At 44.6% G+C, this 13,532-nt stretch overlaps 1 protein-coding gene across 1 annotated transcript in view; it reads right to left on the reverse strand.

Moving 5' to 3' along the window:
- Positions 1-7,056: 7,056 nt before the first annotated feature.
- Anapc1 (anaphase promoting complex subunit 1) overlaps positions 7,057-13,532 on the reverse strand; it is an 86,783-nt gene continuing 80,307 nt past the window's right edge. Inside the window, exons 47-48 of the mRNA XM_036184293.1 lie at positions 12,605-12,739; positions 7,057-10,113 (exon numbers count right to left, since the gene is read on the reverse strand). Of these exons, the coding sequence (XP_036040186.1) occupies positions 9,998-10,113; positions 12,605-12,739 (251 nt within the window). The 3' untranslated portion in view covers positions 7,057-9,997. The remainder of the gene's footprint in view (positions 10,114-12,604; positions 12,740-13,532) is intronic.

Raw genomic sequence — 13,532 nt, forward strand, 5'->3', positions numbered from 1 at the left:
AGGCTTAAATCTACCTGTCACAGGTCAAACAGACTCCAGATAAATAAAATTTCCAAATATAAGATTTTCTTTTAATCTCCTAAATTTTTTGTCCTTAGTCTATATTATCTCAGCAGATTTAACAGACACCATTCAGGGAGCACCTATGGACTGCAAACTGCTGAGCTCTGGACTTGCTGATAGCTGATGCAAATCAGTCCAGTCAATATGATTGCTCCCTGTCCCTTCTCCTGGAACAGCTAATCAGATGCGCCTGATAAATGCCCCATTGCCCAGCCTTTGACAAGCCCTTCAGCCTTCCTGGACCCTGACAATCAACACCCCAATTTCAGCTAGAAGCAGCTACAGAAGAGAGTACATTGTCCCTGTCCCCTTCACAGGCTGAAAATGCTAAGCCAAAGGCAAGTTCCCTTTGGGGAAAATCTGTTGCTTACATGTAAATCATTCTGAGAGAGTCCAGCAAAACTAAAACCTTGACCGTGCATAATGAAACTCATTACGCTGCCCATTCTGGATGATGGGCCTGCACACTGGGTGGACCCCATGCATTCATGTTATGGTCCTAAGGCAGGAAAGGGGTGCTGTATGATGATGATCCAGCTCTTTTCCATCATAAAATACTATAAAAAGACTCAGATGGAACTAGCTCTGTCCCCCTCCTCCAAATCTAAGAGGGCCATAGGGGCAGCCATAGTTTGGTCAGACTTGGGTTAACAGGAACAACATGTATAGGGACCTCAACACTGATACTGCAAGACAAAAACTACAAGGCTTTACAATTAGCCATAAATTCAGACTTGGCTCACATCGAGGACACGATCAACAAACTAGAAAGTTCTCTAACTCCCTAGCTAAAATAGCCTTACAGAACAGACAGGGCCTGGATCTCCTTTTTATGCAGCAAGGAGGGCTCTGTGCTACACTTAGGGGTGGGGTGTTGTTTTCTGTCAATCACTCAGGGATCATTCATGACTCAATGGCTATACTAAGAGAAAAAAATTAAAGACAGAGAACGGGAGCTCCAGAAACAGTCTAGATGATATAAAGAGCTTCTTAATTGGTCCCCTTGGCTAACCACCTTACTCTCAGCACTAGCCAGAAACTTCTAATCCTTACCCTCTTACTGACCTTGAAAGCCTGCTTGACTAACAGGCTGATACTTGTGCAGGGAAAGGGTTAGCATAGTCCAACTCATGGTCCTCCAGTCTCAATATCATCCCCTCACCGTGGACACACAGGACCCATGATTATGTCCTCTCTAGTTACTTATTTGTAGAGGGGGAGGGAGTGAAGAGGCCTAACTTAACATTAATGCAGCCATGACAGGCTGCAGACTAACAATACTGGGACTAGGCCTCACCATTACAAAAACCAGGAAGAGCCACAAACTGTACCCAGAGGGGGACCAATCAGAATTGAGACAAACAAGTACTAGATGCTCCAGAACATTAAGGATAGCTTACATAATCTGTATATAAATTGCCAATTTTCCTTGCAGCAACACCAGCACCAATCCGTTTGACAAGACTTCTGTTACCTCACTCCTGCCCAATCAGGAGTTCAGCCCCCACCTGAATTCAGAATTTCTCTACCCCCATCTGAATCCAGAATTCCCCTACCCCCATCTGAATCCAGAATTTCCCTACCCCCATCTGAATCCAGAATTCCCTACCCCCATCTGAATCCAGAATTTCCCTACCCCCATCTGAATCCAGAATTCCCCTACCCCCATCCTTTACTCCTTAAAAACTGCCTCAACTGAGCTTGATGCACTCCCTGACCTGCCCACTGTGTTGGAATGGATGGAGACCCAAGCTCAAGCTTGCAATCAAGGCTCTTTGCTTCTGCATGTGAACTGATAGTCTCAAGGGGCTCATGACGTGGGCATAACAGTTAATCAGGCTGAGTCCCTTACTTGTTTTGAGACAACCAAAAGAACACAGGATTCTTTTATGTTCACATCAGTGGCCTCAGAAATGGCCCCAAGGCATCAGAACCCAGTGAAGAAGGGTCACCAGTGAAGAAGGGTCCGAAAAAAGTGCCCATGGAAGGTGTGTCCCTAGTCCTCTTCATCCTTGGTTTCCAGGTTCCCTCTTCCCACCATATCTGCCTTCCTCCCTCAAGTCTTCATGTCAAGTTCTAGCGGGGCACTGCAAGGGGTGTCCTGATGAGCCAGGAGGGCAATCCCTGTTCACTGTTGTAACTATGACACAGAGAAAGAAGCCCAACAAATTCATCTGTTTCCATAGGGCCTTCTGTGGGCAGAATAATACAGAGAAAGCAGTACCAGAGAGCAGCCTATGCATGGCAAAAAATGGTATACAGTAAGGCAATCCTTGGCCTCCTTTGTAGGTAAGTGCAGGTGTGTATAGGGGGGAGATGGAGGGAACCACAGACCATTCCTTTCATATCCTCAGAATTCACATGCAAATTCCTCAGAAAGTAGGAGCCCACATTGCCTGGTATGGTATGTCTCTTCCAAGGTCATGTGAGGTCTTCTCTCCTTACAGCTTCTCAGCCTAGCTCTAATGATGCTTCTGTAGAGGCTGTTCCTGAGGAGAGAACCAGTAGGAAAGAGGAGCCAGAGGAAAAGTAAGTTAGGAGACGTCAAAGAAAAGTATGCATACTCTATAACCCCGAACATCCTTGTCTCTGAAGGAAGGCCCAGTGACAGCTGAGTGACTTCTTGTCACCTTGTCCTCATGAGGTGATGTCCAAACTTCAGAGTGGCAGCCAGGAAGCACATACTTACAGTTTGCTCCTGTAGAGTTTGAGAACAGCCTGCAGGCTCCAGTACTGCTGCCTCTAAAGCTGCCATTAAGGCAGCTTCTGAGCTAAAGCTCCCCAGGACGGGGCAGAAGAGGAGCATGTGGACCATATTGAGGGGACAAAACTCCGGATAAACAAGAAGACAAGACCCAGTTACCACCCTGAGGACAAAGGAGCCTTCTACTGACTTCTGGGTGTGCTCTGTGAGCTGGGGAAATGCCTACAGCCAATTCTCAAAATTGAGAAACCTTCTCCCAGGCTTCAGATAAACCCAGGTGGCACAGGGTCCACTAGTTCTGTAAGGTGTAAGGAGTTTCTCTTCATGTGTCAATGAAGTTCTCAGAACAAAATAGGGTGACAAATTACAGACAGTTACTGCTTCAGAGGCAGACCCATTTACTGTTCCCACTAGTCATGGTATTGAGGGCAAGTGGTAAAGGATAACAAGATCCCTACTTCTCATAATATCTACTACTTCTTCACATAAAATCTGTGTCTCCAGAAAACAATTCTAAAGCAAAGAGCTTCTATGTAGAGGAGAACTCTCAACACTTCAGGCAATGAGAAGACACAAGAAAGTGGGGAGGAGCGGGGAAGGATGCTCCATCCCTGAAATCCCTGATATCAGTATATCAGGAGATCTGTCCTCTGAGTCCCTGAAGATGTATTCTGGGCTGTGTAGGCATGGGAGGGAGATCAGCTGTCTCCTATCTTGGAGTTTCCTCTTGGATGGGAGCATGTAGGCATATGAGCACTGCTGAGGTACAGAAAGTATTTAAATCCCAATTCTCCAACTGGATTGCATCACAGGACCATACAATCCATGGCACAAGGTTTCAATTTACATGTCCTTTTGTATGTGTGTGTGTGTGTGTGTGTGTGTGTGTGTGTGTGTGTGTTTTAGATTTTTTTGTTTTGTTTTGTTTTTCGAGACAGGGTTTCTCTGTATAGCTTTGTGCCTTTCCTGAAACTCACTTGGTAGCCCAGGCTGGCCTCAAACTCACAGAGATCCGCCTGGCTCTGCCTCCTGAGTGCTGAGATTAAAGGCATGTGCCACCACCGCCCGGCTAGATTTTTTTTTAAAGATTTATTTATTTATTATGTATACAGAAGAGGGTGGTTGTAAGCCACCATGTGGGTGCTGGAAATTGAACCCAGGACCTCTGGAAGAGCAGTCAATGCTCTTAACCTCTGAGCCATCTTTCCAGCCCCAATGTGTGTTTTGTTTTTTACCTAGTAGAAACATGCTATCTAGGTAACAACTCATGTGTGAGCTCAGGTGGCATTTTAAAATCTACCTAGATGAAAAACACTGGAGTAATCTACTCTGACGAAGAGACTCTCCCTGGGCAGTTCTTGGGAGAGAAGAGACATTCCACTCTCTGCTCCTAGGTTTTATGTTTAGCTCCCACATGAAGCAAGGTTCATTGAGCTGGGCCTGTGAGGGACATCATTAGGTCACATTTCCATAGACGACTGAAGTCATGGAGTCACTAGTCTCTGAAAACTGTGAGGTTTCTGGGAAGAAAAAGGAACCAGCAGGCAGGGACTTCTGTGAGGAAGTCATAATCATAACACAACCCAGAAACAACTCTGTCTGGCATCACACTCCTAGGCACACTTTATTAGGTTGAAATTTCCTGTTCTATTTGGATTACTCTAAGTGGGAAGAGAACTCTAGTGAAATTCTTAAGGGTCTCTTCATCCTGGCATATGGTTGTGCTAAAATAACCCACTAAATATCCTGCCATGCTGCAGCATATGAAGGTTTATTCTGACCCTGGACAACTAAAGAAAATAGAGAGAGGGAAAGCAGGAACCTTGTCTTCACTAGTCAGCTAGGTAGCCAAAGATTCACTCCATAGGTTTTTATTGGAGCATCAAAAACAACCACAGTGGGAACGTTTATAAATTCCAAATGCTGTTAATCTTTAAATTCCAAATTCAGGGCCTCTAGAGCTTTGTCTTCATAGACAGCTGAGTGACCACTAATACCCGCAGCTGTTTTCTTCCATGTAGGCTCTATGCAGTGCTTAAGTTTGCCTTGCACTTCCTCTTTGTATAGGTGGTCTTACCCATGTCATCCCCTTCCTGGACCATCGTCTTATCCCTGGGATTCAGGTATCTGTACAATGGCAGCCACCCATCTCCATTCTGCTTCAGGATGTAAGATGGAAAGCCCAGCAAGAGCAAGCAGTCTTCAGTCAAGGAATCACTGTCCTCTGCCTCCAAATGAGTACCAACCTACAAAGGTCCCTGACCCCTTGGTGTCCCAGGGAAAGGTCCCTCAAAGGAGGCAATAGCCCCAAAGACCAAGGATAGGAAGGTTATGGTAGAAATCTTAGGAGTTTTCCTACTGAGGAAGAACATGGAGGTGGCAGTCAATTCCACCACTAAGAAATGACAAGGAGGACACTAAAGAGACACCTGAGATGGGAAGGGGAACAGCTTAGGCTGGGGGATGGAGACTTACGTCAGGGGATGAAAAGACACTTTCTAAGTTTCCTGGGGAAGCTGTCTTCAAAGCCCTTTCTGCAATCTACCAGATTATCCAATGAAGGCTTGCTTACACCATATGGAGGCTGTGGGAAAATCCGAGGTAAAGCCCTGAGGTACTGGGCCTTATACTGTAGAGGTGTGAGGCTGAAATCAAAGTCAACAGGAGGGGTGAGCTTATATGCAATTGCATGCTCTAATGAATTAACACACAGCCATTAGGACCCAGAGGAAGAAGAGAGGAAGCATAGAAGGTAAGGGTGTGGGCACCACCACACTGGAAACAAAAAGTTGGAAGGAATAGGAAAGGAGGATTGGAGAAGTGGAACCATCCTAAACACAACGCATCCAATAGGTTTGAAAAGAGCAAAGAAAGCAGATCAAATACAAATTTTAAATGAGAAAGTAAATACCACGCATGTACCACACAGCCAACTAGCATTACATTATACTAGTTATATAATTTGAATTATATTGTTTTAGTTCTGTTGTTTTAGTTAGTAGTTTGGTTATATCTGGCTACATTATTTGTATTATTTATTTTTGCTAAAAAGGACTGATTGGCTCACAAAGCAAAATCTAGCTCTTCACTCTTTGAAAGACCATTCCAAAGCACTAAAAACAATGGTTAGGGAAGGGAAAGGCAAGCAGTTAGCACCCCCAAGACAAGAGTGCCATCTGGATGACCGAGGAAGGAAGCCAAGGTTCAGAGCATTTAAGGCCTTGGGAACCAGGAGGGAAGCCAGGCACTAAGGGTGATTCAGTAGAGCCAGCAGATTTATAAAAACACTTGCCCTGCAAGCCTGATAGGAGATTGATTCCTCAAGCATGCCACACAGCAGGCACAAGAGAGACCATCCCTCAGCAAGGTAGGTGAAGACACACGCTCAAAAGTTTTCCTCTTGGAGTTAAAGAGATGGCTCAGCCATTACGAGCACTGCCTGTTCTTGCAAGCGAGCTGGGTTCAATTCCCGACACTTACACAGAAGCTCACAACTGTCTGTAAATCCATTCCCAGGGGATCTGATGCCCTCTTCTGGCTTCTGGGGACACTACAAGCATGTAGTGAATGGACATACATCAAAGCACTCAAATCCATAAACTTAAATCTCAAAAAGTAATCCCCACCATGGGGATTCTGTGGCACACATGCACCTTCACACATACACAACTGTTTAATTTAAACATGATTCAAGAATCAAGTTGGTCATCTGATGCTTGGCTTGTCTACAAGCTCACATGCAGACCATGAACTGAGTGGACAGATGACTTAAAGAACTAGTACAGTAGAGCAGAGTTTGGAATGAGGCGACACTGGAGAGAGAACCCGTGGCCTGCTCTCAGGTTTGAACAAATGTGTACAGGATGTGGAAAGAGGGTCTGAGCTAGCTCGTGTCGTCTGGAGGGTCAGGGAGGCTACAGCTTAGCAAGCTACTTACAGTGGCTATGCTCGGGATTCCTCAGCTTCAGGTCTGTGCTCATCTGTCCATAACTTTTCCTGTTTAATAAAACCACCTGTTTACCTCCTGACAGAAAAGGTAGTACAGAAAACATTTCTGTGTGTTTAGGGGATAGAACCCAGGGCCTAGTATGTGCTTACACTATTGATGAGTCATTCACTCACACTCCAAACATTCTTGAGAAGTGAAACGTGAACAGAAACTGCGAAGTATGAACAATAACTGGGAGGTACTAACTAGTTTTGTGTGACTTTTCCTGGGGAAGACTCTTCCCCCGCCCCCAGCCCGATCCATACATCATCAGTTAGGGAATCGAAGACAGACCAAAGTCCAATTTAGCAAATCAATGAGTTTATTGGAGGGCACTTACAAGAGTAGGGTGTTGCGTTCTAAGAGCAGGGACAACTCAAAAGCAGCTCTACCACCAAAGCCCACCTCAACATGGGCAATAACTCTTCACAACTTGCAGGTTGCTTGACTAGTCAGAACCTCCTCTCCCAGGCAGCTAGGCCTCCTTTAGGCAGCTCTGGTGGTCACAGTCAACCTCTCCCTTTCTGTCCTGTTCCCATCCTTCCCCTCCCCCCAGCACACACACATACAGAGTTTCATTTCTACAACCTTGGGAGAGCACTTTGTGATCCTTAAGCGTTAACTTTCTAAGACATGTGATGATGTCTCTTTAGTCTCTTGAGCCTCCCCGACCCCTTCTTCCTGGAGGGATGTTTCAATCAGAAGAAAAATTTCATCTAACACTAGCTTCCCACCTCTGTCCTTGTTTTAGAGACCCACCCTACATCCACCCATGAGGTGACTGTGACATCAGTATCCAGCATGTCTTGAGTTCTTAAAGCATACATTCTCACAAGGCAGAGACTTGAGATGTCCACTAGCTATAGAGAAAAGCTACCAGTTCAGCTAAGCACTGGAGTATAGAACAGAAATTAAGATCTGGCAGGTACTTATAAATCTTACTGAATTTATTATGAAGTTCTTGTTTTAAAATTCTAGTATGAATGTTTCAAAGAAAAAAGTCTGAAAAGTACTTTCCAAATTATTCTAAAGGAAAAAGATTACAGTATTAAAAGTTTACCAAAGAAGCATTTTTAGCTAAAAGACAACAGCTTAAACAAGATGCTCTATGTAGGACAATAGTAACAGACTAAGTCAACAAGTACAACTCGAGAAAACAGACACAAAGGCCCATGTGATTCCAAAGATGCTCGCCTGCTTTTCAACGTGTTCATAAGCTCTGCCAACGCAAAGTCCTTTCAGTTCACACTGGGTAGCTGCTTCTGAGTCTCCTGGACTAGAACCCGTGCAGACAGCAGCAGATTGAAGTAGGACTGGGACGCAGTGGGATGAAGAGAACCCAGCATGTTGAGGGCTCTGACAAAGCAGTGCAGCTGAAGCCTGGCAGCTGACCTCAATTTGCCTTTGTTCCCTCCCCAGGCCTTGAGGGAGGAGCAAACGTCAGTAGGGGAGGATCTGAGTGCACTGTTCAACTGTGTCTGTCTGTAGCAGACAATACTTGTACTCACAGCAGCTACGCCTTGTCTCCACTCCATGTGCACAGGAGGTGAACAAGTCCTGGCTAATCAGCCTTCACTTGAAGTCACAAGTGCTGCTTTGAGACTAGACACTTCGCTGTCAGGTTTCTCTAGCTCTTCCCTTACTGTAGCTCCTGGGAGGCTGGCTGCTGTGAATGAGACTGCTTCCCTCGATTTGTTTTGGAGACTAGTAAAGATAATGATTTATCTGATGATCCTAGCATGCTGACTCAAGAGCACTAGAATTTCTTCTTGGTGCCCAGCTGTTATAGGCCCACCAATGCTGTTTCCACTGTATTCAGTCCTCTCTTTAAAGCTTATTATTCGCTCTTGTTGACATCTTCATGACTATTTTCCCTCCCGAATGAGTTAATGTGTGTCCACACACCACTTAAATGCCTCTCAAATCTTCCTATGGCAACCGTTAACAATTGAGAGTAAAAGTAACAAGTGCCTGGACAGTGGGTTCAATCTTGATGAAACCGAATGTCTATCACCTACCATTTCATAGCAATCTTTAAGAGGGAAGGAAAGCACACCTTGCCCTCAAAGCCAGCCACCAATTACCTTGATACAGGCAGGCCGATGGACATTACCAAATCCCAATGGAGCCACTTCTATTTGCTTTTTCAGAAACAAACAGAAAATCAGTGAATGGACATTTTGCAGTTCCTACTCATTCATGGTCCCACTGGTCTGAAAGCAGGCTGTGAGTATAGGTTGGAGTGAGGCGGAAGGAGCTTTCTTCCTGCCCCATGGACCTGGAGCTTCAGGGGCCCTCAGAGGACTATCTTGCATCATGGGCTGTCTGGAAACTCAGAATACAAAGCATTCTCCAAATCTTCACTTCAGATGGACTTTGTTAACACTCCTCTACAGGGGTAATTTTGTATTTCAGGTATTTGGGGCAGCTATCATGCACTAGCCTGCACAGGCTGCTAAAACCAAATACCACAGACAAGATGGCCGAAGCATCACAAATTTATTTCTTGTACTTCTAGATGCTGAGGTCCAAGACACTATCTGACTGGTTCCCCAGGAGGGAATCTTCTTGGCTTGTAAGAGCTGTGTTGCAAATTCTTACATGATAGAGAGAAAAGCACCCTCTTCCTCTTCTGAGTGGGTAGGTCATTGCTTCTATCATATTAGGACTCCCCCTTATGGAGTCCTTTAACCTCAGTGACCGCCGAAGAACTGCAGGTCCACATACAGACACACTGAGGTCAAGGCTCCAACATAATTTTTAGAGGCCTGGTCCAGCACTCCATGCTGGGCAACTCTTCACTAGAAATATTCTTGTAGTAGAGAAGACAACTGAGACACAACAGACAAACAGGAACTCTGCTGCAGCGGCAGAAGTCCATTTTTGTGATGTGGCTTTTAAATCTTGCAATTCTGAGTGCAGACCTTTCACCTGAACCACTGAAGTTCAAAGGTTTCAAAACTCTGTCTGTCACTCTGCTTTCTGAAGTCCAAAGCAATCATCAATAGTTGTGAAAACAACCCAAAAATCTTTATTTACAAAAGAGACTTTTAACTGACTTTTATACACTGGATAATGACACGCGGATAGCCACAGTGTCTCTGGACTATTTTCAACACAGACTTTAAACACAGTGAGGTGTCTGAGTTCCACTGGTCACCAACAGAAATGCTGCCTTAGCTCTGCTGCCATCGTGATTCTGTGCTGCAGACAGCTTTGAGTAGGTGTCCTAGCAGATGTGGTCACATAACCATCGGCTGCGGGTTTCCAAGCAGCAAAGGAGCCAGTCTTAGCAAAGCTCGGACTGGAATCTTCAGCTGTTTAAACCTGAAGAGGAGTTCAGCAAAGCTTGTGCTCCCTGAAGAGACAGAGATGAGATGCGGAAGGTTACATCGCTGCACAGCCTCAGTCACTCAGCCCTCCCAAGGAGCTCAACACACCATGTTTGAGCCAGGCGGTCTTCCTTCTAGACAGAAGCCCCCAGTGGCAATCCCTGAATTTTTAATTTCCTGAAACATTAAGAATTGAAACTTACCCATTCTGTACTTTAGAAATTAACCACTGTGGGAACTTATTGGTGTATATTAAATTTAATTAGCCTCAATTACTATAAGAGATTTTGAACAGTGATTCTAATACTTAATTTCTGATCTATGAGTTCAATCTTTTACCAAAAATCAAAAACCAAAAACCAAAAACCAAAAGCCCACCACAGACTGAAGACTGAGAGTTGATCTAATGTCTACTACTCTTGGTCCCACAGAGATTACACATAACTCACTGGGAGTGAGGCCTGGGCATCCAGGGTTTTGAAAGCTACCCATATGATTCTATTATACTACCAAGATCTCAACCCATCGCACCTGAGGAAAGTCTGGGGCATCACCAAAGAAGTCTTTTGAGCTTCATCACCGCCCCCCCCCCTCCCGCCCCCACCATAGTCCCAACAGTCCGGTTATATACACTTTCCTGTTTCTCTGCATCTTGGGATTATTTTTTTTCCTCATTCTGTAGTGTTTATTTTCTTATCTGAATAACAAGAGGGTGGGGAGCAAAGGAAGAAGACACAAGGGAAAAGAGAGGGAAGAATCTGGCACAGCCACAAGCCAGGGAAAGCCAGCATTTGACTTGTGGCAACAAAGAGAAATGCAGCAGCAGCTTGGGGCCGCACACATCTAACCAATCCCAAACTAGGGCCCATGAGCACAGCAGCGTGTGGGCCTGTCAATGGAGTTGTTATTACTGTTGTTATTTTTTCCTGAGACAGGGCCATGGCCAGCCCTGAACTCACTCTACAGCCAAAGATGACCTTGAACTGCTTCCCCTCCAGGGAATTCCTGCCGTCCAAATGCTTAGATTACAGGTGTGGGCCACCATATGTCCAGTTTGGGGACTGTTTTTACTATATACCAAATACTAATGCTGGGTATTTCTGTGTTCTTGAGCTATTAAGCTTTGATCTGGATATAGTTAAATTACAAAAAACCATACATGCAGTTATGATCACTTGTGTTGATCCTTTGATATTTGTTAGGTGTGACCACAGCTCTTATTTAGTCCAGAGACAATTATTCCCATGTCTGAAGCCATATCCTCCTAAATTCTACTAAGAAGCTGTGGGACAGGTGCTAGTGCTTAGTCCCCTCCAGGGAACTCCTTTACATGCAACTCTTTGGCCAGTAACTCTTCTGACACTAGAGGCACTCTGGCATTTTCTGAATGGCTCTCTCCTCTCAGACAGCCACCTTGCCAACTCCAGCTCCCTTGGCCTCTCTATCCTTCCCTCCTTCCCTCCCACAACTCACTCTGGCTGTACTTCTGGGCTATACCACCACAGCCCAGAAGCTCTCAAACAATCCAGCCAGCAAGGGTAACACCAAGCTGCTACTTTATGCATTTGTCTTTCTGCATTTGTTTCCATGGGAGAGGCCACAAAACACAAGCAATTCCTCATGGCCATAGTTAGAAGTCTGTTTATAGTACATTTTTCTGAGGTTTCCTAAATCACATAAATGAGTAATGGCATTAAGCCAAAAGTGATTAAACATTAACCAAACAACTTTCCCCTTCTCAAAAATATTTTTCACCCTCAATTCAAGTAGCAATTTAAATGTGACATGAATAAAACAAACTCAGTGCCTGTTTCCATATTCTAAATAGTACTCACTCAACTTTTTATACTTCTTCATGTAAAAATTGTGAATATATACAAAAGTAAGTACCTGCAGCTTTAAAATTTTAGGGTAACAGAAACTGTGACTACTACATACAACTCTTAAAAACTAGGAAACCTTAGAAAGTTATAAGAAAAGTCAAGTAAGTTCTATAAATATGGCTCAGTGTTAGAGTGTTTGACTGCCATGCCCAAGACCCTGAGTTCAACTCATATAACTTAAATACACATACAGATGCCATTCGTTATAACAGAAAAATATACACATTTCGTTTATAGTCCTATTCTGAATAACACCTTTTCTTTTCTTTTCTTTTTTTTAATTTATTGATTATGTATACAGTGCACTGCCTGCACATATGCCTGCAGGGCAGAAGAGGGCACCAGATCTCATTACGGATGGCTGTGAGCCACCATGTGGATGCTGGGAATTGAACTCAGGACCTCTGGAAGAGCAGCTAATGCTCTTAACCTCTGAGCCATCTCTCCAGTCCCTTCTTTTCTTTTTTTAATAGAAGTAAAGTATAAGGCTTGCTCTATTTTCAGAAAGCATTCTCAACAAACACAAAGCATGAGCACAGATGAGCACTGCATTAGTGGGGGTAACTCATGGGAACTTCTCCCTAACTAGAAACTAGTGGAATAAGTACGGAAAAGAGGGCCGAGATAGGATTACCTTCCAGTCCCAGAGGTGGCAAGTGTCGTGGTGCTGGCACAGAGTGGTAGACAAGGAAGCAGGCCAACATGGTTAGCTGAGATTTCTCAACAGGCTGCCCACTGAGGTAGGCATGCACACACACATCACCTCCAGCTGTGAGAGGATACAAGAAGAGAGAAATGGGAATGATTATTTTTATTACTTTTTCAAAAGTGCATACTTAGCCCTTGGCACAAACCAGGCAGTGTTGCGCAGGTACAGATGCCAGGGTGGCCTCAAATTGGCCAGTTTAGAGTGCTGACAAGGTGATAAAATACACATAAATACATATGATTCCAGGATAACAAACACCCACTGTCACATCTTTTCTTGCAGTGTAATATTCAGGGAGAATGCCTACAGCCCAGGACCAGATTCTATTTACTCTGGGCTGGAGATGATCAAATTCCAATGCCTATCACAGTGCTTCTGAAACACAGTCTGACTCAACCTGGAGTTTCTTGTGTGGTAGCTCTGGAGTGCAGGCATGAAAACATGTTTGTAACAAGATGCAGGCGCTGCTGCTGCTCAGGGGCCATGCCTTGAGAATCACTGGTCTAAGGCCACCACAGTGATCCTATCCTCAGGCAGTGACCACTGAGGACAATGTCAGTAAAGACATTCTCTGCCACAGGGAGGGGTGGACTGAGGAATGGGATGAGATGCAGCTTGGGTCAGCTTGGGAGATGGTCAATGCCACATTTGCTTCTGGGACAGGAATGACCCTGTTTTCATGCCAAGGTTCCTAAAAGCAACTCCCTTCTCTGAGCATCATGAAAATCTGGAGGAAAGGAATTGCTTGTTGTTTAGTACAAGGAGATAAAGTGACCATGCACAGCATAGCAAACGGAACTTCAGGGCAAAAGGTCAAGGCCCAACAATTAAAGAGTCTCTTACAGCTGTCTTA

Source organism: Onychomys torridus, chromosome 4, assembly GCF_903995425.1.
Source record: "Onychomys torridus chromosome 4, mOncTor1.1, whole genome shotgun sequence".
Classification (NCBI taxonomy): Eukaryota; Metazoa; Chordata; class Mammalia; order Rodentia; family Cricetidae; genus Onychomys; species Onychomys torridus.